Raw genomic sequence first — 24,772 nt, forward strand, 5'->3', positions numbered from 1 at the left:
CTAAATTTTTTTTTTTAAATTAACAATAAAATAACTTGTCCATAAAGGCTAAATTCGTATTTTTACCATAATTTTTTTACCTTTTAAATTGTATAAATACCTTTATCTTTTATCTTTTATCTTTTTTTTTTTTTTCCTTTTTTCACGTTATTTGTTTCGATGTAAATTAATGAAATATGCTATATTCACAGATCCAGCCCACAAGTCGGTGGATCATCAAATAAAACCACGTAAACGAAATGAACAAAAAAAAAAAAAAATATATATATATATATATATATATATATATATATATATATATATTAAATTTAAAATTTTTATCACTGTTATTAGAGTTTTTTTTAATTTAGTTTATGAAACATAAGAGTTGATTAATTAATAAATAAATAAATAAAATTAGTCCACTAATAAAAAATAATAATAATAATTTCATTGTTTTTTTTTTTAAGGATTCAATCTAAATTTTTTTAGTTCTAATATTTTAAAAAATTTGTTGAGAGTCAAAGTTTGGGAGTAGGTGAAAAGTCCTCAGACCTCACATCTGACCGCGACGCCGATTATCAAAACAAACAGAAACGAAAAGAATCCGATTGATTTTTTTCTCACCAACCAAACACTATTTTTTTAGTATAAAATCTCCACATTTCTCTTCATCATCTTCACACCAAACCCTTCTCTGTTTTTTTTTTTGTTCTTCTATCTGAGCTTCAACCTTCAACAATGGCCGCTGAATTAAACCAAACAAACGAGTTCATTTTCCGATCAAAGCTTCCCGATATTCACATTCCCAATCATCTTCCACTCCATCACTACGTTTTTCAAAACCAGTCCAAATTCGCCTCCCGCCCCTGTTTGATTAACGCCGCCACCGGCGATGTTTACTCATACCACGACGTTCAATTAACAGCCCGTCGTGTCGCCACTGGACTTCACAATCTCGGGATTAAGAAGGGTGATGTCGTTATGAATTTACTTCCCAACTCGCCGGAATTTGTTTTCACGTTTCTTGGAGCGTCGTATCGCGGTGCTATTATGACGGCGGCGAATCCGTTTTACACGGCGGTGGAAATTGCCAAACAGGCGAAAGCTGCTAATGTGAAATTGATTGTCACCATGGCTTGCTTTTATGATCGGGTTAAGGATTTGGGTGAAAATGGTGTCAAAATTGTGTGTGTTGATTATGCTGTTGAGGGTTGTTTGCATTACTCTGTTTTGAGTGGCGCGGATGAATCCCATTTGCCGTTTGTGGATTTCGCCGCCGATGATGTGGTGGCGCTGCCGTATTCCTCCGGCACCACCGGTTTACCAAAGGGTGTTATGTTGACTCATAAAGGGTTGATCACAAGCGTTGCTCAACAAATCGACGGCGAAAATCCGAATCTGTATTATCATGGTGGTGATGTTATCCTCTGTGTTTTGCCGTTTTTTCATATCTATTCACTCAATTCGATTTTGCTGTGTGGATTACGCGCCGGTGCTGCGATTTTGATAATGCAAAAATTCGAAATCGTTTCGTTTTTGCAATTAGTTGAGAAATATAAAGTGTCGATCATGCCGATCGTGCCGCCAATATTTTTAGCCATTGCTAAATCGCCGGATTTGGTGAAATACGACGTGTCGTCGGTGAGGGTATTGAAATCCGGTGGAGCGCCGCTGGGGAAAGAATTGGAAGACGCTGTGAGGGAGAAGTTTCCAGCGGCGATTCTCGGGCAAGGATATGGAATGACCGAAGCCGGTCCGGTTCTGACCATGAGTTTAGCGTTTGCGAAAGAACCGTTTCCGGTGAAAGCCGGCGCCTGTGGGACGGTGGTTCGAAATGCAGAGATGAAGATTGTTGATCCGGAAACCGGCGCGTCGTTGCCGACGAATTCCGCCGGAGAGATTTGTATTAGAGGGGATCAGATCATGAAGGGATACTTAAACGATTTGGAGTCTACGAAGAGGACTGTTGATAAAGAAGGATGGCTTCACACCGGCGACATTGGGTTCATCGACGACGACGACGAGCTCTTCATCGTCGACCGGCTTAAGGAACTGATAAAATTCAAGGCGTTTCAGGTGGCGCCGGCGGAGCTGGAGGCTCTTCTGATCACTCACCCCAAACTATCCGATGCGGCTGTGATTGGGTAAGCTAAAATGAAATTGGCAGTAGAAATGAAATTAATTTGAAATAATTTTATGGAGATTTAATTTGGAATGGGATTGTTTTTATAACAGTATGCCGGACGAGCAGGCCGGAGAAGTGCCGGTGGCGTTTGTGGTGAAGGCGAACGGCGGCGCGATCACGGAAGAAGATGTAAAGCAATTCATATCAAAACAAGTGGTGTTCTACAAAAGGCTAAAACGAGTGTTTTTCGTGAACGCGATTCCAAAGGCTCCGTCGGGTAAAATCCTTAGAAAACAGCTCAGAGCCAAACTGGCTAATGGTGCTTATGATTAAACATCAAATTCCCCTGTATCGTCTCTACTCCAAACTGACAGCATTTCTTTTTTTTTCTTTTTTTTTTTTAATTTGTAAATCTATATCGTATTATTATTATTTTTATTTATTTTGTAATATTTTGATTAAAATTTTCATTTTAATCTTGTTTAATAAATACATGTTTAATTTTAATTTAATTTAAGCTAATTTAATACAAAAAATAATTTTAAATTTTGTATTTTTTTTTGTCTCTAAAATAGGTTAATTTTTAAAAAAATTTAAAAAATTTAAAATACATTTACTTCTTGAATTTTTAATAATGTCTTTAGTTAAAAAAAATATATATATATATATATATATATATATATATATATATATATATATATATATATATATATATATAAAATTGAAATAGCTTCAAATATTTTTATATATTGACATTTTTTAAAAATGCAACCGTAGTCATGAAACTTTTCAGGGTTAAAATATCTTTAAAACACTAATAATTTTTTCTATCAAGTTAAATATATTTTTTATATATTTATTTAAAAATTTAAAGATATTATTGAAAAATTTTATATATTTTTTTTTTTAAATACAAAATTTAGGAATATACCTTACTATAAACCATAGTGATTAAGTTATAAATTCCTTTGCAAATTATAAAAAAGAAAATTATATAATTATAAATACTACTATTTTTTTATAAACATAACTCTATGGATCCATCTACATGAGTATTAGGCCCAATATGAGATGATCCATATTAAATGGTTAGAGTAACACATGCGTCCCAATCGACCATAGTCGAAAATTTATCAATATGTAGAGGAATTCTTGAATGCCGAAGTTTCGTATCCAAATTTAATACGTAAATTTTTTTTTTTTTTTTTTTTTTTTTTTGCATAATTGATCGATTATAAGACATAAAATTTAAAATTTATATAATTATGAATAGATTAAGGAACTAAATTATAATTAAAAATCGGAAATTGCGTCTTCTAAAAACATACGACTACAGAATTGACGGGTTGGCCTAGCTCCATTTAATTGGCACTTTATGGTGGTCTGGCTATGATCGTGGCTATCCGGTTGGCACGGGAGGAGCTGTAACTTGTAGGCCATGGCCCCACTTGGTTAGCTAGCTCTAACGGTGGTCAGGCTATGACCGTGGCTTTACAAATAACACTTGTTTTTTTTTTTTATTATTTAATTATATTTAAATAAAAACAATAAATAGCCATCAACATAACTATTGGACCTTGCTCTAAAATTTGCCACGTCCCCATTTTGCAAATTCTCCATACTTTCTTTATTTCTTTATCACTGTCACATTAATTAAATTGATGTAATGGGTCGTTTGTTCGGTAAGTTTTTCCTCATCTGAAAATTTACTATGTTTCTATTAATATTCAAAATTATTCTTTTTTTTTTTTTTTTTAATTGCATTAATTACGTAACATATTATAAATTATTCTTTAAGCTTAGTAGTCCTTGTATTTTTACAAAAGTACCATTTTGGTCCCTATATCGGTTAAAAATACCCGTTTAGTCCTTAGATCGGTTAAAAGTACCGTTTTAGTCCTTGGATCGGTTAAAAGTACCATTTTAGTTCCTCGATCAGTTAAAAGTATAGTCTCTAGAAAAATATAAGGACCAAAATCGTATTTAAATTTAAAATCTTACTGGTTTGTTGACGATAAAATGTTGTAAGGTATAATTAATCTAAAAAAAACACGAACATAGCTCAAGTAGTTAAAGTGTGAGGCCTTGGTTGAGCGAGCATATATGTTGAGTTAAATAACACTATAAAATGATGTAAAGTATATTTTAGAAAAATATTGTTAGGCCAATTATCAATCTATATATATTTAATCTAATTAAGATATATATATCTTATGTCTTATTTAAAATGATATGTATACGATGTGTTCTATAATTCACTAATTCCAATTAGTATGTCATTCTCTACGTCTTTTAAAATAAAACTTTGTACGACTCGAATTGAATACCGTGATAGGACTAGAATCTTTTATGTACATGCACAAAAACGTCGAGACACCGTTTATTAAAATAAGGCAAAAATCATAAAAGTTTTCGCAATGTCAAGGCTTCGTATGCAACGAGGAGATGTTTCAGGTGATATTTGTTGATCGCACACGCTTCTAGCATTCAGATGACGTGAGCAGCTTCTCAATGCTACTAGCATAAAGTAAGATAAATCTCACTGCTAGGAAAATTTGTCACTTTGAGAAACTCTACGTTTGCGGTTTGAATGGCTAGGGTGATAATGTTTCAATGCTACCTCCTCGAGTTTCTTGACATGGACTTCATCTTTTCTTGATTGTTTAATCTCGAGTCTTTTGAAACACTCTGATTAACTTCAAATTGCTCGATCCGTATAAAATAGACTAAAATTCTAAGTTTCAATTATTTAAATATTCTTTATTTTGCCTTTTCCATTTTTTTTAATTAATATTAAATTAACTAGACGTAGAATTTGTTGGATGAAAATCCCACCTTGACTAATTTAGGGAATGATCATGATTTATAATTAAAGAATACTATTTCCATTGGTATGAGGTCTTTTCAGGAGTCCAAAAGCGAAGTTGAACTTATACCATATGTTTTACTATTTTCTCGTAAAAAAACAAAAAATGAGTCACGCAATAAGATAAAAATAAAATATATGGCCACATCTCTCACAATTGACTCCAACGAACAAAGAAATAATTAATTAAAATAAATACCCAATAAACGTTTTTTCTTGCTAATTAAGTCTATGTTATTTAAAATATTTTAATTTTAGACGCTTGAGTTTAAATATTTTACAATTAAGCCCCTAAGGATTAAAAGAATAATAAATTAAATTAAATGTATTATTCGAATATGTTGGTGAATAAAAGGAACTGTAATTTTTTTCCTCCTTCGTCATCTTCATAAACTCTGGGAGTAGGTGAAAAGAAGACCCATTACTTCAAGCATTACATCCGACCACGAAACCAATTTTTTATTAAAAAATCAGATTTATTTGTCTCACCAACCAAACACTAATTTCCTGTAATTTTCTCGTCTCTATAAAATCTCTGCAATTCTCTTCATCCTTCTTCACACCAAGCCCACCTCTGTTTTTTTCCCTGCTCTCTGTATAACCTCAATTCTGAGCTTCAACCTTCAACAATGGCCGCTGAAATTAACCAAACAAAGGAATTCATTTTCCGTTCAAAGCTTCCCGATATACACATTCCCAATCATCTTACACTCCATGAATACATTTTTCAAAACCTCCCCAATTACGGCTCTCGCCCCTGTTTGATTAACGGCGCCACCGGCGACGTTTACTCATACGACGACGTTCAGTTAACAGCCCGTCGTGTCGCCAGTGGACTTCACAATCTCGGGATTAAAAAGGGTGATGTCGTTATGAATTTACTTCCCAACTCGCCGGAATTTGTTTTCACGTTTCTTGGAGCGTCGTATCGCGGCGCTATTATGACGGCGGCGAATCCGTTTTACACGGCGGTGGAAATTGCCAAACAGGCGAAAGCTGCTAATGCGAAATTGATTGTCACCATGGCTTGCTTTTATGATCGGGTTAAGGATTTGGGTGAAAATGGTGTCAAAATTGTGTGTGTTGATTATGCTGTTGAGGGTTGTTTGCATTACTCTGTTTTGAGTGGTGCGGATGAATCCCATTTGCCGTTTGTGGATTTCGCCGCCGATGATGTGGTGGCGCTGCCGTATTCCTCCGGTACCACCGGTTTGCCAAAGGGTGTTATGTTGACTCATAAAGGTTTGATCACAAGCGTTGCTCAACAAATCGACGGCCAAAATCCGAATCTGTATTACAAACGCAATGATGTTATCCTCTGTGTTTTGCCGTTTTTTCATATCTATTCACTCAATTCGATTTTGCTGTGTGGATTACGCGCCGGTGCTGCGATTTTGATAATGCAAAAATTCGAAATCATTTCGCTTTTGGAATTAGTTGAGAAATATAAAGCTTCAATCATGCCGATTGTGCCGCCGATTCTTTTAGCCATTGCTAAGTCGTCGGAATTTGAGAAATACGACATGTCGTCAGTGAGGGTATTGAAATCCGGTGGAGCACCGTTGGGGAAAAAATTGGAAGACACCGTGAGGGAGAAGTTTCCAACGGCGATTCTCGGGCAAGGATATGGAATGACCGAAGCCGGTCCGGTTCTGACCATGAGTTTAGCGTTTGCGAAAGAACCGTTTCCGGTGAAAGCCGGCGCTTGTGGGACGGTGGTTCGAAATGCAGAGATGAAGATTATTGATCCAGAAACCGGCGTTTCATTGCCGGCGAATTCCGCCGGCGAGATTTGTATCAGAGGGGATCAAATCATGAAGGGATACTTAAACGATTTGGAGTCTACGAAGAGGACTATTGACAAAGAAGGATGGCTTCACACCGGCGACATTGGGTTCATCGACGACGACGACGAGCTCTTCATCGTCGACCGGCTTAAAGAACTAATAAAATTCAAGACGTTTCAGGTGGCGCCGGCGGAGCTGGAGGCTCTTCTAATCGCTCATCCCAAACTATCCGATGCAGCGGTGATTGGGTAAGCCATAATGAATTTTGTCGTTTATAAATAAAAGAAATCATTTATTCATAATTTTTTGGTCTGAACAGTATGCCGGACGAGCAAGCCGGAGAATTGCCGGTGGCGTTTGTGGTGAAGGCGAACGGCGGCGAAATCACAGAAGAAGACGTAAAGCACTTCATATCAGAACAAGTGGTGTTCTACAAAAGGCTAAAACGAGTGTTTTTCGTCAACGCTATTCCAAAAGCTCCGTCGGGCAAAATCCTCCGGAAAGAACTCCGATCACAATTGGCCGCCGGTGTTTACAATTAAACGCCAAATAATTTATTATTTTCCATTTATCTTTCGTTTGTGAATTCAAATTATGTATTTCGGATTTTTAAGTGTATTTTTTAAAAATAATAAACCAAATATCTTTATTGCTTTATTGCCCTTCTTCTTTTTATTAATTACAAATCGACCACTCAATTATGCTTCGATTAATGAAACTTCTTATTCAATTATTAGTTAGTTGTTGAAGGATGAAATAAGATAAGATATAAGGAGAAAATGGGGATTTAGAAAATTCAAACAAACCGTGTGAAACATTTATCAATTAGACAATAAATTAAGTTTACTTAATTTATAATTAAGTTTTTGGTCTTCTCTCGAAATAAAAAAAGACAAAAAAGAAAATTCTATCTTCATGATTTGAAAGGACTAGGAATTATATTTTATTTATAAAATTTAAATTTTGAAGATTAATAAATTATATATCCAAGCATATTGTATTTAGAACAAGCTAGAAATATTCTTTAAAATAGGTGTAATAAATGGACATATATTATTTTATTGAATTTTAATTTGTGCACACCTACTTCTGTGCACTTATAATAATAATAATAATATTATTATTATTATTATTATTACAGTGAAATAACTTGAGAACGAATGACGTAGACGAATTCAAATTGTATTTATTGTGCATTCACAGTGCAACAACTTAATAAGAAAATATATAAATAAATATTTTATAAAAAAAGTCAATGGCAATGTCGCGGTAAGCAACATGAAAAGTAATAGAATTGTGTAAGTCAAATCTTTATTAATGAATATTAAATGATTGGATAATTTGTTGTTGGTGCAAAAAAATAATAATAATAATAAGAATTTCGTAATTAAAAAATGAATCATAAACATTGTCTCTTTCGTGGGTGACGTGTTTAAATGAAAAAACATATTTGATTAAGACATATAATATATAATTAAAAAATAATTCGAAGTTCGGTAATTACAAACTAATTATCAACCTTTACTCTTTTGGCGATCTAAAATTTAAGTAATGCACGAAGTGGAGCGGAGGGGTATTCTCGTAAATTCCTATTTAGTTATTTAATTGGGGGAGGTACAAACCCCATGAGTGCACGGGCGTGAAGGTGTATGGGTTGTTGTGTTGGCTTTTTGGCCCTTCATCTCACTTTAATTAATTTCAATCAATTAATTGATGTTTTGATAATAACAACCCTACTTTTTAATTATTAACTATTTTCAGTATTTTGAACTGTCCACAGTATAAGGTCGGGAATAACAATTTCAACGACTTTTCAATTACTCAAATCAGAGTTAAAACGAAGAAATTACAGTCGAGACAACATACCCGACGTGATGATGTGGCAGCAAAATCAAAATGATGGACAAATCAAAATATATCAAAGTATGACATTTATGATTTTGGGAGAGTTACAAATGGTGGAGTTTTTCTTATTATTATATTTTTAAATAAAGTTATTTTTACAAAATATAAATTTGAATCTAACCGTTACTCACATCGATTTTTATTACTATATTATATTATTATATTATTATATTTTAAAATTTTGGTAATTACTCACATAGTTTTTATTATTATTATATTTATAATAAATTTTGAATTTCATTTGACCGTTACTCACATAACTTTTTATTATTATTATATTATATTACTATTATATTAAAATTTTGAAATAAATGAATTTAGAAAATTTTCTTATTTATTTACTTTTAATCTACACCATCCATTATTCCTAACACAATCCAATGGTCAATATTCAATCCTACATTTTGCCACTTTTCTCCTCTATATAAACTCATCTTCCCCACATTTTAAAATACACAACTTACCTACATTCTCCAATCCTCATTTGTTCAAAGTCTCCATTGTTTGTTGCTCTCTCCAAGCTTACAAGTTTATTTCTTTTCATCTTATTCTTGAGAGGGATTATTATTGTATTGTGAGGAAATAGTTGTGAGTATCCCAAATTGTAAATCTACTCTTTGAGAGAGTTGTGGTGTGTTATTATCAAACTCAAATACTTGTATCGGTTTGATCCTGCGCCGTGGAAAGGATTGTGTTTGCTCTTGAACTCGTAAAAAGAGCGGTGTAGCGGTTTGGTTCAGATCCGTGGAAAGAGTCGAGAAAGTTCTTTATTCAAATTTCCAAGAGGCGCTTGGGGAGTAGAGTAGGTCGAGTTTGACCGAACCACTATAAAACTACGGTGTCATTTTCTCTAACTCTTTTCTATTTAATTTCAAAATTATTATTGTGATTTATTGCATGTTCTACTTGATTATTGTTTTGACTTGAATTACTTTGTTATAGTAATTATCATCTTCTACTTATTTGTAAAAAGTTTCATCATTAGAAACATTAATCACGTTTAAACACTTTTATCGTTAAAACCCTATTCACCCCCCCTCTAGGGTTGCCATACCGATCCAACATGTTGTTCTTGCCTGAACAAGTTAAGAGTGTTTTTAGTGTAATATGTTTGTACGTCGATAGCTAGACAAATTTCTATAATGAACCCATCGTTAGTGACGAGGACCACTATTGTATGTATAGACTTAGTAAGACGTAAGTGCACTTTATAGTGCCTTACGATCACTATGTGGGTGTAATAAGGAAGTTTCCAATTACTTATAATCTAGCTAAGGAAGGGTAAGGGACCGCATAGACTCGTCAGATATGAGGGTCGCTCCCTCTTGTATCACCTTCACGTTGCGAGACTACTATAGCTAGACCAACTACTTTAGTAATTTATTTATAGCAAAAAATAAACTCCACAATATATAATAATAAATCAGTGTTGTGATCAAAATACATCAAATGCAAACACAACAAATGCAAACACAACGATACAAGTTAGCAACATTTCAACCTTAACCTTGAGCTCAAAGAATTTAGTAAGGTAGATAAGTCGCCCTATACATCCAACAGTTATAGGTTACCAGCCAGAAATCCATAATAAGGTGAGACGACTTATTGAACTCGAGAGCTAGCCTAGACTAGTCTTAAAGTGCATTTCATAGTCTTGTGCTTAAGGGTACGACGGGAAAATACATGAATTTAAAAAAGAAAAAAGAAAAAAGAAAAAAAAAAATATATATATATATATATATCTCTGTGTGTGTGTTTTTGTGTGTATGTGTGGGTGTAATTCGAACATGGGCCAATAGGCCCAATGGCTCAGCCCACAACTATTAACTCGGCAGGAGAGAGGGCCAGGTGTCAGCTGCTAATGGGCTTTTGGGCTGGCACATTCGTCCTGACGTTCAGCCCAATCAGCATTTCCACATTTTTTGGGTAACAAATTATTGAGAAAAAATAAAATAATAAATTAAGAGGCTTTCAAATTAATACCGATTAAAACTTTTAATTTGTAAATAAAATAATTTTGATCCGTTTTAAGATTTAATAAATAATTATCACAATTATATAAAACCTCAAAAAATACAAACATTAATGTAATTGATTGATACGAGTATTATGTAAAGTTTTTTTTTTCTTATTTATTAATTTTTCTCTATTTTGAGGAAGATTACATTTTTTTTTGTATTTATTTGAATTCATTAATGTTTATTATTCAAATTTATGTTATAATTTTTTTAAAATAATGAAAAATAATAAGTAAAAAAAAAAAAAACTAATAATTTATCCAATGGCAGACAACTAAATTACAGAATCAAGGTGAAAAGGGAAAGAAAAAGAAAAGAAAAAAAGGGGGAGAAAATTGGCCCTACAAAAATAAGCATAAAAATAATAGAGGCTAATAAGCAGACAGTAATGATGATTAATAATGTAAAACATTCACATTTAAAATAATAATAATTTCTTTTCATTTTTTCTTGAATAAATAAATTTAAAAAAAAAAAGAAAGGAAAAAAAAAACAGAATTGACAGGTAAACTCCTGGTTGTAAAGCTGTGAAGCTCATGCCTCTCTCTAATTGTGTCAAGGGTCCCACTAGGTGGACCCCACATTACCGGCCCCCCCACCGGCCACCACCACCATGTGTGTGTTCAGCCACCGTCGGCTAGCCGGAATTGTAAAGTCTCCTTGTATATTAAAAAGAGAAATTATTAATTTTCAAAGATAAAATTTAGTTTTATAATTTTTTATAATTTTAAATTAATTAATGCCTATGGTTTCATAAAATTTTGAAAATTAAAGGAAATTAATTTTTTTAATTCAATTATTTTATAAGAAAAACTAAAATTAAAAAAAAAAAAAAAATGAAAGCGATATTAAACTGGTTTTAATTTTATTTATTGTTAATTTTGGAAACACGAGTTATTGCCGCAAAACGTCCATCCCTACTTTCTCTTTCTTACGCCCTTCCACCGCCCTAGAATTCTATTCAAAGTTCAAACTCAACGAAACGACACCGTACCCCACCACCACGGCCCACCGAGCCACCGCCCACACCATCACCAGTTTGGTGGGTGGGTGGCGGTGGACTGTGGAGGGGGAAGCTCCATCTAAACCCGACTATTCTCCGAGGGTCCCACACTAGTACACGTGGCTTGATATGATTCCTCCTCCTTTTCCAATGAATTATTATTTTAAATTTTCTATTTTGTCTCTTATAATTTCAATGCATTCAAAATCCTTGGCTTCTTTTACACTTTCATCTCTTTTTATAACAAATATTTAATTAATATAATTTTCATCAAAATGTTGTTAAATTATAATAAATATAGTATTAATAGCAATTATTTAAAATGGAATATAATAAATATAAAATTTCGTGGGTTCGAAGCGAATATTAAAAAAATAGAATTAATAATTTAAAAGCATCAATTATTATTAAGCTTGGAGAGCTGAAATTTCAGAATAGAGAAATGACAAAGCAAGTGGACTAGCTAGCAAGGTAACACAAACTTCGTACACCTTAAGCAAACCAAAATTCCACGTGTCAAAACATTCAAGCATTCTGTCTGGATGCCAGGTCAGCACCCAACGTGGAAATGCCCCCCTTTGAAAAAAAAAAAAAGTAAAAAAAAAAAAAAAAAAGAATGAAGAAGAAGTAGAGGTGGTGGCTGGCTACTCTGTTCTTTTGCTTTTAGAACATTACAATTTACAACACAGAAGCATTGGCCTCATTGGCCTCATTGCCTCTGCTTTTAAATTCCCTTTTCCCCATTCTTTTAAAGTTCTTCAATCCATCAAAACCCAGCATTTAGATCTCTCTCTTTCTCTCGCAATTGTTCTGTTTTTGTTCTTGAAATTCCTCTGTTTTTGGTTCGAACTTTGATGAACAGATAGACAGAGCTCTGAATCGATTATGGTAATTGTCGATTGTTATTAGAATCTGTTTTTTCAGCTTCAAAGAAAGAATTAAATTTTGTGTTGTTGGAACAGGGGACTCCGGTGAATATCATTGTCGGATCACATGTTTGGGTTGAGGATCCTGAGGATGCTTGGATTGATGGTCAAGTTACAGATATTAGTGGCAAAAATGCCACCATAATCACCTCCATGGATAAAACTGTTAAGCTTTTCTCCTTTTTCTTCTTCTTTTTTGTTGTTCATTCCAAGAACATGGGAGCTGGAAAAACAGAGCATGAAATTCGATTTTTTTTAGGAAGTTCTTGGTTGTTAGTGGGAGTAAAGTTTTGTTCTAAAAGAGAGAATCAGTTAAAAGGGGATCTGATTTATGAATTTTAATGCAATATTGGCTTTGTTCTTTGATTTTAAGCTTTTAAGTTTCGTTTTTATGTTGTTGTTCGTTTTCTGGGAAAAAAAAATTGCAGCAGATTCATAAATAAGCCATGTTTAAGCAAATTGCCAGAGAGGGGTAATTTAGTCATTTACTTATACCACTGTCTTTTACTGAAGACGGGGCTTCTCCGGTTTCATAAATGAGAAATAAATTTCAAAATTTAATCTCCCGCGAGACTTGGGATTCTTCTCCGACGATTCTCTGCGGCGGAGAAGATGAACATTCACGGCATTTCATTGGAGCATTCGATTCCATTCTGCTATTTTTTGCTTGTTTTCGTTTGGGACAAATCAATTTCGGAGGGTTTATTTAACGAATCAATCTTCGAACTGATGCTTATGATGATTATCGACTTCGATTTCAGATTGTTGCGCCAATTTCGAGTGTATATCCGAAAGACACGGAGGCGCCGCCGGCTGGGGTTGACGACATGACGAAATTGGCATACCTCCATGAACCTGGAGTTTTGCATAATCTAGCTTGTCGATTTTCTCTCAACGAGATATACGTGAGTGGTTCATTACATTCTCTTTTGCCTCATTTCTCGGTTATTAATCGATTGATTACAGTATCAGGATTTTTGCAACGATTTCAGTTTCGAATTCAATTTTTGATTGACATTTGAGTACTATGAACTCCGCAGACTTACACTGGGAATATTCTAATCGCCGTGAATCCTTTCCGGAGATTGCCGCATTTGTATGATATTCACATGATGGAGCAGTACAAAGGAGCTACATTCGGCGAGCTTAGTCCTCATCTTTTCGCAGTTGCAGATGCTTGCTATAGGTACAAGAGTGATGAATTTAGATCAATATTTTGAAATTTGGGACCAAAATGAGGTTTAAACGTGTTTTAGTTCTGCACTTCTGCTTCTATATTGTGAGAGGTTGAGATGAAATTTTGTTTCCATGGATTTAGATCGATGATTAACGAGCAAGGAAGTCAGTCCATCTTAGTAAGTGGAGAGAGTGGTGCTGGTAAAACTGAGACAACGAAGATGCTCATGAGATATCTAGCGTTCATGGGAGGCAGATCAGATACAGAAGGAAGAACAGTCGAGCAGCAGGTTTTGGAGGTGAGTAACATGGCTGCAACATTTATTGTAGATGAATTTAATTAAAGTATTGAATGGAGGGTGATGTTTTTGTGATAATTCTTCAGTCCAACCCTGTGTTGGAAGCATTTGGAAATGCCAAGACCGTCAAAAACAACAATTCGAGGTGATTTATTTTTATGCTCGGTTGCTTTGTACATTGTCTTTCCTTGTTACCTCTAACATAACAAGGCAATTTTTTCAGTCGTTTTGGAAAATTTGTAGAAATACAATTTGATAAGAATTGGAAGATCTCTGGGGCTGCCATTCGTACGTACCTTCTCGAACGGTCGCGTGTTTGCCAAGTCTCGGATCCTGAGAGAAACTACCATTGTTTTTACATGCTTTGTGCAGCGCCACCAGAAGTAAGCTCTCTCCATCCCTCTTTAAGCATCTTATAAAGTTTAATCTTTATCATAGCTGTGTCTAACCAGTGTTTCAATGCAGGATGTCAAGAAATACAAGTTAGCAGACCCAAGGACATATCGTTATCTTAATCAAACAAATTGTTATGAAGTGGCGAACGTTGATGATTCAAGAGAGTACTTAGAGACGAGAAACGCCATGGATGTTGTAGGAATCAGCCAGGATGAACAGGTTTGTATTTGTGTCACTCAAACTAGCTTTAAAAAGGTTGAAAATTTCCTCAACGTAAGTCTTTGCTCATTCAAAATTTGTTCCGTAGGATGCTATATTTCGTGTTGTAGCTGCAATACTGCATCTTGGAAACATTGAATTCATGAAAGGGAAGGAATTTGACTCCTCCAAAGTGAAAGATGAGAAGTCAAATTATCATCTTCAAACAGCAGCAGAGCTACTCATGTTAGAACTCAATATCCTTTGAAATCACCAAACAAAAGTTTCATTCCCTGAGGGCGCCTCTTCTTACATTCTTTCAATATTCTTCTCAGGTGTGATGTGAAGGCATTGGAACATTCACTCTGTCAGCGTGTCATAGTGACTCCTGATGGGAAAATTACAAAGCCATTGGACCCAGATTCAGCAGCCTTGAGTCGTGATGCATTGGCAAAAACTGTGTATTCAAGGCTGTTTGATTGGTATGTAAGCTAAATTTTTTCCTTTTTTTCTTGGTTGGTGTTCGCATTTAGAGTATCAAAATCCTGTTCCGCTGATCTTTTAAGGCTTTTCACTATATAACAATGCATATCTGAACTATGACAGGATTGTGGACAAAATTAATAGTTCAATTGGCCAAGATCCTAATGCAGCGAGCTTAATTGGTGTGCTTGATATTTATGGATTTGAAAGCTTCAAGGTCAATAGGTAAATAAAATCTAAAACATGATCACAGCATCTTGATTACAATATCTAATACGTGCATTGCCTCTCAGTTTTGAGCAGCTTTGCATCAACCTGACCAATGAGAAGTTGCAGCAACATTTTAATCAGGTATGGTTGAAGCCTCGAGACGTGGTTTAAACCTTTTTTTTTCAGTTACAAAAACATAAATTAGCCTTCTCCTTGCAGCATGTTTTCAAGATGGAGCAAGAGGAGTACACGAAAGAAGAAATTAACTGGAGCTATGTTGAGTTTGTGGATAATCAGGATGTCCTTGATCTCATTGAGAAGGTACCGACTCTTATGGGCTCTCATTTGTTATATTTTGTGCTTGCTGACACCTACTGGAGCTTGAGTAATGAATGCATTATGTTTCTCACAGAAACCTGGAGGTATCATTGCCCTGCTTGATGAAGCCTGGTATGCATTCTTACTTGTAATGTTTATGAATGACCCTGTATTTTAGTTTCAACTCGAGCATTAATAGATAAGAAATCTGTAAAATTTAACTTTTACTTTAGAATGTATGAAGGGAACCTGTTCTGTTGTTCTCCTGTCTTGCAGCATGTTTCCAAAGTCGACACATGAAACATTTGCTCAAAAGATGTATCAGACGTACAAAGGACATAAGCGGTTCAGCAAGCCAAAACTTGCTCGAACAAACTTCACAATAAACCATTATGCTGGAGATGTAGGCTACATATCACGAGTACTCTTTTATCGCGCTTAAAAGATCAGTCATTAATTTCTTATTAACAAGCTTTGAATCAACAGGTTACATACCAAGCAGATCAATTTCTAGATAAAAACAAGGACTACGTAGTAGCAGAACATCAGGCTCTTCTGAATGCCTCACAATGCTCTTTTGTTGCAAATCTTTTCCCTCCACTTCCTCAGGAGAGCTCAAAGCAATCTAAGTTTTCCTCTATTGGTACTCGGTTCAAGGTACAAGTTACTTCACTTGTGGCATAGTCTTTTAGTTCTCATAGGTTCAAGACGATGACTTATTCTTCCATACAGCAACAACTCCAAGCTCTCATGGAAACATTGAATACTACAGAACCACATTATATCAGATGTGTGAAGCCCAACACAGTCTTGAAGCCTGGAATCTTTGAAAACTTCAATGTGTTGAACCAATTGAGATGTGGGGTAAGTTAAACTCTTCAAATGCCTAAATTTAAAATTTGAATTTGTAATATTTTTTGATCTCCTCAATAACATTACTCTTGATGAATTTTGACAGGGAGTTCTCGAGGCAATTAGAATTAGCTGTGCAGGATATCCAACGAAAAGAACATTTGATGAGTTCCTTGATCGTTTTGGAATGCTTGCTCCAGATATTTCAGACGGGTATAAAAAAAATTAAATGTTAACTTCATGTTTGTTTTGGCTTGGCTTTGTTCATTTGTAGCAGAGATCGACTTGCATTCAAGTGGACGGTTAACTTGGGTTTTTTTCACTTTTATAGGACTGATGAAAAATCAGCATGCATGGCAATATGCGACAGAATGGGCTTAAAGGGTTATCAGGTGGGTAATAATTTAAAATATTGACGTGGGTATCAAGAAAGAACATTATCAAGCACATTTCCCAAACCCCAATTTCTTTTCATTCTTTGTGCTTCAGATTGGAAAAACAAAAGTGTTTCTGAGAGCTGGACAAATGGCTGAGTTGGATGCACGACGAACTGAAATATTGGCCAATGCTGTCAGACGCATCCAGCGGCAAATTCGAACCCTTCTAACTAGGAAAGAGTTTCTCACCATGAGGAGAGCTACAATTCATATGCAGAAACATTGGAGAGGTGCCGTTTTCTTCCCTTATTCATTATTTCATAAGCACGTGGAGTAACAGAATTAGTACCGAGGAACTATAAGAATCACAACTCTCCACTATGGTATGATATTGTCCACTTTGAGCATAAACTCTCATGGCTTTGCTTTGGGCTTCTCCAAAAGGCCTCACACCAATGGAGATAGTATTCCTAGATTATAAACCCGTGATCATTCCCTAAATTAGTCAATATAGGACTCCCTTTCAACAATTCTCAATAGGAACCATGTCAGTTGATCACGTAGGATGGTATGGACTAAGTTTGTTAGTTTATTTGGTTAACACTTGTTGGTTTATATTTGGGGATCATATACTTTTCTAGAAAGCTCCGAGTCTCAAACCTGATCTGTATGTAGGTATTTTTAGTATATAACTGAGGCTGATTAATTTCTTTGCTAACTACACCTACAGCGCAACTTGCTCGTAAGCTGTATGAGAAAATGAGGAGAGAAGCTGCTTCAATCCGTATACAGAAGCATGCACGTGCTCATGCAGACAGAAAAGCTTACACAAAATTACTTGCGTCAGCTATAGTTATTCAAACTGGTATGCGAGCAATGGCCGCTAGAAATGAGTTCAGACACAGAAGAAGAACAAAGGCAGCTATTATTGTTCAGGTAATAAATTCTCTGACAATTTTTGTTAATTGAAGGATAAAAGACATCATGTCGACAACAGGATAAGGAATTATCAGGGGAAAAACATTTGAAGTTCAGAATCCAGAAACCAAGTAATTAAGCTCTACATTGTAATATTGGTCATTCACATACTTGCGTTTTACAGACTGAATGGCGAAGGGCATCAGCTATTTCAGCTTACAAACAGCAGCAGAAGGCAACTCTTGCCCTTCAATGCCTCTGGCGAGCTAAAGTTGCAAGGAAAGAGCTTAAAAAACTAAAGATGGTGAGTTTTTATTTATTTATTTTTATTAACATTTGAATTCACAATATGCATTAAACATCGAAAGCCATGAACTGACGTACCTATAAACAAATGTAACTGGGTGGTGTAACAAAGGGTTTCTTCCTGTCTAGGCTGCAAGAGAAACAGGGGCACTCAAGGAGGCCAAGGACAAATTGGAGAAGCGTGTCGAGGAGCTAACGTGGCGCCTGGAATTTGAGAAGCACTTGAGGGTACGAGTCTCTTAACTTGTTACGAGCAATGCCTGGAATTTGAGAAGCACATGGTCAATGGCTCTTTAATTTGTTCTCAAATATTTTCTGAATAGACAAAATTTTATGATCCTGCGTTTGTAGATGGATGTTGAAGAAGCCAAGGGGCAAGAAGTTGCAAAGTTACAAAGTGCTTTGGAAGAAATGCAAGGGCAGCTGGATGAAGCCAATGCTGCAATCATACGTGAGAGAGAAGAAGCAAAATTGGCCATAGAACAAGCTCCACCGGTCATTAAGGAAGTGCCCGTGGTTGATGAGACCAAGCTGGAAATGCTGAGAAATCACAATGAAGAACTTGAGGTAGCATGAGAAGGCAGCAAACACCAGCCTCTTGAAAATACCATTATTTTTGTTGTATACAAATTATGAATAAAACTGAAATTTCAGGGGGTGGTTGGAGAGCTGAAGAAGAAACTTGAGGAATTCGAAGAAAAGTTTGCTGAAGTAGAAAAGGAAAGTAAAGCTACACTCAAGGAGGCAGAAGAGGCACAATTGAAATCAATGCAGCTTCAGGAGACTATTGAGAGGTAGTTAACTGCTAAACGATTACATCATCTGGCCACTGCCAATAATGATCTGTAAACGCCTCGTCTTCTTTACTATTTCCAGATTGGAATCAAATTTATCTAGCCTCGAGTCCGAGAACCAGGTTCTACGTCAGCAGGCTTTGGTTGCTGCAGACAATGAATCCCTCTCTGATGAACTGCAAGCGTAAGTGCTTACTATTCCTGCTGCATGCGTACATATAGTTCTTTCTACATTTTTGCTTGACTAAAAAACCTTGAATGATATAACAATAACATACTGCTATTTCAGCCTCAAGAGTAAGATCGGAAGTCTAGAGGCGGAGAATGAAGTTCTTCGCAACCGGACAGTAGTTGTTGAGCACGTGTCTATTCCTGCAGGGGTGCTTGCAGAAAGCAAGGTACAAATCTCTAGATCACATATTTTACTGTGAGAATATTGCTTCGATTCTTACAAGCTTCTAATGTATGCAGCCTTTGGATAACGGGCAGGCTTTAGATAACGGGCATATTGTGGAAGAAGAGATTAAAGCAACTAAGGAGATTAAAGCAACTAAGGCAAGAATGAATTTTCCTATACGAGAAATCAGTAAATGCCCGTCTGTCCCTTTGTATTTGACACGGAGTTATTTTTGTCCTTTATTATCAGGAACCACCTGTTGTTCCCGTCCTAGCTAAGCAAGGCTCGCTCACAGAAAAGCAACAGGTATATTGCTATAGTTCATCTTGTGGTCATGTATGGGGATATAATTGTTAGGAACCACTGCTTTTCACAATGATATGATATTGTCCACTTTGAATATAGTCTCTCATGGCTTTAGGTTTCCCCGAAGACCTCATACCAATTGAGATAGTATTCCTTGCTTATAAACTCATGATCATCCTCTTAATTATCCAATGTGGGACTCCCTCCTAACAATCCTTAACAATCCTCCCCATGAACAAAGTACACCATAGAGCCTCCCATGAGGACTATGAAACCCTCGAACAACCTCCTCTTAAGCGAGTCTCGACTCCTTCTCTGGAGCCCTCAAACAAAGTACACCCTTTGTTCGACACTTTAGTCACTTTTGACTACACCTTCGAGGCTCACAACTTCTTTATTCGACATTTGAGGATTTTATTTACATGGCTAAGTTAAGGGCATGACTCTGATATCATGTTAAGAATCACGACTCTCCACAATGGTATGATATTGTCCACTTTAAGCATAAGCTCTCATGGTCTTTTGATTTCTCCAAAAGGTCTCATACCAATGGAGATAGTATTCCTTGCTTATAAACCCATGATCATCTTCTTAAATGTGGGACTCCCTCTCAACCATCCTCAACAATAATATCACAAAAGAAAGAGTCATTGTTCATCAAATCATAATAAAATTGTTTCATCACTAGGAAAATCATGATGTCCTGCTCAAGTGCTTAGCAGAAGACAAACGTTTTGACAAAGGCAGACCAGTTGCAGCTTGTATTGTCTACAAGACACTTCTTCAATGGAGATCTTTTGAAGCAGATAAGACCAATATATTCGACAGAATTATTCACACAATCAGATCTTCTATAGAGGTTGGATCTGGAAACTTCGTTGATTGCGACTCTTTTTAGAAAATCCTACTGATCCTATGAAACTGATTGCACTTGCAGAGTCAAGAAAATATCAGTGACCTTGCATATTGGCTTTCAACCACTTCTACCCTTTTCTATCTTCTTCAAAGTTCACTCAAGGCAGCCAATACAAGTACTGCGGCTTCACATCGCAACCGTACTTCCCCTTCAACCTTATTTGGTCGTATGGCATATGTATGCTTCCTACCTGAAAATTTGGGCTGATAAATAAATTTCTTGTGAACCATTCAACTAAGTATAGAAGTTTTCAGGGTTTTCGATCATCTTCAATGGGTATGGGAATTTCCAGTGGATACAGTGGAATGGTGGGAAAGACAAACAATCAATCTAAAGTTGAAGCCAAGTACCCAGCATTGCTTTTTAAGCAACATTTGGCAGCATGCATTGAAAAATTGTTTGGGATGATACGTGATAACTTGAAGAAAGAAATTAGCCCTTTCTTGCATCTATGCATACAGGTAAAAACCAAAATTATACAATAGAAAAGAGAAAAAATGAAGTTTTTTGAACCTTTTTTCTGACAATATCTTAATAAGCACTGACAGGCACCAAGATCAGTGAGGGCCAGATCAATAAGAGGGTCATCTAAAAATATCCATTCAAATATTGTTGCAAAACAACAAGCATCAAGTATTCACTGGCAAAGCATTGTTAATAATCTAGACCAGACCTTGGTTATAATGTCTGAAAATCATGTAAGTTAAATCTATTCCTATTCATCTATTGTTGTAGGCATTTTACGTTTGGAGCAGGTTTCTGTTCATGCAAAATTGACATTTGCAATTTTTCAGGTTCCCTCCATGATCATGAGAAAAATCTTCCTTCAGGTTTTCTCATTCATAAATGTCCAGCTCTTCAATAGGTGAGTAACAATACAGCTTCTTTGAGCATAATCATTCCACGAGGATCTGATTTTACTACATAAAACCTCTACAAAAGAGATATCTTATTTATTTACTTTTTTCTGTTGGCAGCTTGTTACTACGACGTGAGTGCTGTTCCTTCAGTAATGGAGAGTACTTAAAGTTAGGTCTGCAGGAGTTGGAGCAATGGTGTACCAAAGCTACTGATACGGTGAGAGAAATGTGCTGGAATTTGAAGGTTTCGAAACAAAATCTCTTTAAACGATGAACATCTATAACTTTTTCGTTTACTTCAACAGTATGCTGGCTCTTCCTGGAATGAACTTCAACACATAAGACAGGCAGTAGGATTTCTGGTACGTTTCTCATAACTCAAACCGAAAAGTGAAACCAATCAGGCTTTCTGTGATTGGATTGAGGACTCATACTCTTGGTCCCATCTCTGCAGCTGTTACACCAGAAGTCCCAGAAAAGTTTGAATGAGATAACAGATGAATTGTGCCCGGTAACTACATCAGTGTTCTTGAAAGAAAAAAAACATCTGATTTTAACTTGAATTTTTTTTCCTTAATTTCACTTGTAAAGAACTTTATGGTATTTTGACCCTTTATTCTTCTTCTTGTTTGTTTTTGTATCAGATTCTGAGCATCCCGCAAATATATCGCATAGGAACGATGTTCTGGGACGACAAATATGGAACTCAGGGGTTATCTCCTGATGTAAGTGATTATTATCCTCGTTGTCGTTTAATTTAATAAACCACAAGATATTTGAAACAAAAAATTGCACACTTTGGCTGTTCTGCAGATAATTGGAAGAATGAGAGTCCTATTAGCAGAAGACTCCATCAACATCCCAAACAACTCTTTCCTGCTTGATGTGGATTCAAGGTACAAATTTGCATTCTATATCCCAAGTTTATTCTGAATCTTTTGTGATTTATAATCTCTATGATTCTAAAGATCAATACTTATCTATCCTACCATTTTCAGCATACCATTTTCAATAGAAGAAGTATTCCGGTCCTTCGGCGCGGTTAACCTGTCCGATATCGACCCGCCGCCGCTCATAAGACAAAGATCTGATTTCCATTTTCTACTGCAGCAAGTGAGTGAATGATATATGATAATGCAGAAATGGAAAGCTTCTCTTCAACTTAACCACAATTGAGGAAGTTGAAGAAATATTACACAGTGCAGTTGATTGGTTTCCCACATTGAATTTTTCCCTCTTGATTTTTCTTTTTGTGGGGGGGGGGGGGGGGGGAGGGGGGGTGGGAGAGATGGTGTGTTTTCGTGTTAATTCTTTATTCGTTGATTTTATTTTTGTACATTATACGGTGTGGTGTGTATGTTTCTTGTTTTGGTTTCCAGAAAAGAGATGGCCAAACCTTTGCGTTCTGGGCAAAATTTTGAGTGAGCTTTTTTCAAACACAATAAGGGTTTACAGGATTTCGTTCATTTATGGATAGAAATGAAAAGAAAATTCAAGAATTTATGTATCTTTTCAGCAAAATTGAAGAATTCAAATCTTTCTTGCAATATGTAATATATATATATTTTTTCGGTTGATATTATAATGTATTAACTAGATGAACCGTGCTCATATTAGTAGTTAAATGGTATATTTTAAGGCTTGTGGGGACATGCATCTAATGAAGACAGAATTATGAGAGATTTTTTTTCCGATAATTAAATGGGACAAAGACAGAGATTACATTCTCCTCCGACCTTGCCCCAATTCTCATTACATTATTCTTTAAAAAATATTTTTAAATTTGTTAAAATGTTTTATATTTTATAATGCTTAGAAAATGAAAATTATTATCCTATATAGGTAATAAATTTCTTTTTTTTGTTCCTCAAAATTATAAAATTATATATAGGTATTGACATCGAGGCAGCCCTGTAAAGAATGAACATCCACATTTCAAAATGATATTTCTATAATTATTAATGCTACACCATAAATGTCATTTATATATATAATTACAAATGTTATTGATGCAATTTTGCTCCTATTACCATAAAAAATCTTTTTTCCCTATTAATAAAAAATTCTCTGATTAAGATTACATTTTTACCCTTTTAAATGGAGTTTAACAATCAATATCATCCACTAATCGTTTAACAGTTTATAAGCACTTATATATATTTTAACAATATTTCCTACGTATAAAAAGAAGAAAATTTTGAATCTCCGGTCCGACTATATCACATTGGAATTTTTTAACAGTTTTTCAATTTTATTATTACGAAAAATGTCGAGATGGAGTTGAGAATTAAATTTGTTAACAGGGACGATGATGATATTGACCTAGCAACAAAAGATGAGGGATTTTGTTGATTCGATAATTTTAATTTTTAATATGTGAAAGCATATAATAACCAAATTAGATTTGATTGTGAGGATATGAATTGAATGATGTATATGCATTTATTATGATTGATAGTCAAACTTAGGGTTATAACTTTATCATTTTGTTCATTTGGATTTTATCCCACAACAGAAACTTCATCTGCATTTGATGCATGTGATTCAACAGCATTCATGATAGAGAGAGATAATGGCATTTTTCTTTTTCTTTTTACACCCCCTTTTAATACTATTTTTATAAATTATTAATGTAATAAATACACCGTGGATATCGTCTTCTTTCCGCTTTTACTTTCAACATTTTTAAAACTCGTTTATTAGAGAAAGATTTCCACACCCTTATCTTTGTAAAAAATGTTTGGTTCGTCTTTTCTACTAATGTGGGATCTCACAATCCACTCTCTTCGAAATCAGCGTCCTCGTTGACACTCGTTTCTCTCTCCAATCATTACGTTAGCATCACTAAATGAATGACGTAAGGTCGATTAGTAAGATAAAAAGTAAAAAATATTATGCTAATTTGTATTAATAAGTTATTTATATAGGAAAAGGAAAAAAAAGAAAAAAGAAAAGGTGTCTCTAGCAATGATTAGTGTTTAAAATTAGGGTATGGCAGGAATCTTTTCACGGATCACCATTGTTCCCCCAACTAATCTTTTGAGGTCCATAATCGGACAATAATTGTGCCCTCAACCCTTTTCATTTAACTTCAAATTTTTACCTTTTTTGTTTCCTTCTCCAAAATATGAACCCAAAACTACATTTGAAAGCGTTTAATTCAAGCAATTAGCTTCGTATAATTATGTATATATTCGATATCTAAATTTATGTGACTCGAATTTTAAAATTAATAATTCATAGACGACTGATAAAACTTATTTTTTAAAAAAAAAATTAAAATAATTATTTTCTATAATTGAATGTGCTACATAATTAGAATTTTTCCTTCTTATTAGGGTTAAGAACATTCTC

At 35.0% G+C, this 24,772-nt stretch overlaps 3 protein-coding genes across 3 annotated transcripts; all 3 read left to right on the forward strand.

Moving 5' to 3' along the window:
• The first annotated feature begins 656 nt into the window (after positions 1-656).
• LOC111786342 (4-coumarate--CoA ligase 1-like) lies at positions 657-2,597 on the forward strand. Its single transcript, XM_087119310.1, has 2 exons — positions 657-2,126; positions 2,218-2,597. Exons 1-2 carry the CDS (start codon positions 721-723, stop codon positions 2,438-2,440), a joined length of 1,629 nt encoding a protein of 542 aa, XP_086975436.1. The 5' UTR covers positions 657-720; the 3' UTR covers positions 2,441-2,597.
• A 2,897-nt stretch (positions 2,598-5,494) lies between these two features.
• LOC111779352 (4-coumarate--CoA ligase 2-like) lies at positions 5,495-7,417 on the forward strand. The gene is made up of 2 exons (XM_087119255.1): positions 5,495-7,008; positions 7,080-7,417. The coding sequence occupies exons 1-2, from the start codon at positions 5,603-5,605 to the stop codon at positions 7,300-7,302; spliced, it is 1,629 nt and encodes a 542-aa protein (XP_086975381.1). The 5' UTR covers positions 5,495-5,602; the 3' UTR covers positions 7,303-7,417.
• A 4,906-nt stretch (positions 7,418-12,323) lies between these two features.
• Positions 12,324-22,925, forward strand: LOC111778431 (myosin-12). The gene is made up of 40 exons (XM_023658242.2): positions 12,324-12,574; positions 12,649-12,777; positions 13,374-13,517; positions 13,653-13,798; positions 13,931-14,087; positions 14,174-14,232; positions 14,311-14,470; positions 14,553-14,702; positions 14,791-14,927; positions 15,017-15,163; positions 15,288-15,389; positions 15,458-15,515; positions 15,594-15,695; positions 15,787-15,824; positions 15,969-16,095; positions 16,179-16,349; positions 16,425-16,556; positions 16,651-16,757; positions 16,876-16,936; positions 17,034-17,211; positions 17,652-17,857; positions 18,024-18,143; positions 18,275-18,373; positions 18,497-18,712; positions 18,800-18,939; positions 19,022-19,123; positions 19,229-19,337; positions 19,411-19,494; positions 19,586-19,642; positions 20,331-20,501; positions 20,580-20,735; positions 20,813-21,019; positions 21,107-21,256; positions 21,353-21,423; positions 21,536-21,635; positions 21,724-21,780; positions 21,873-21,929; positions 22,063-22,143; positions 22,232-22,314; positions 22,417-22,925. Exons 1-40 carry the CDS (start codon positions 12,572-12,574, stop codon positions 22,541-22,543), a joined length of 4,701 nt encoding a protein of 1,566 aa, XP_023514010.2. The 5' UTR covers positions 12,324-12,571; the 3' UTR covers positions 22,544-22,925.
• The last annotated feature ends 1,847 nt before the right edge of the window (positions 22,926-24,772 follow it).

The sequence above is a fragment of the Cucurbita pepo genome, chromosome 17 (assembly GCF_057944985.1).
Source record: "Cucurbita pepo subsp. pepo isolate OVF chromosome 17, ASM5794498v1, whole genome shotgun sequence".
Taxonomy (NCBI): domain Eukaryota; kingdom Viridiplantae; phylum Streptophyta; class Magnoliopsida; order Cucurbitales; family Cucurbitaceae; genus Cucurbita; species Cucurbita pepo.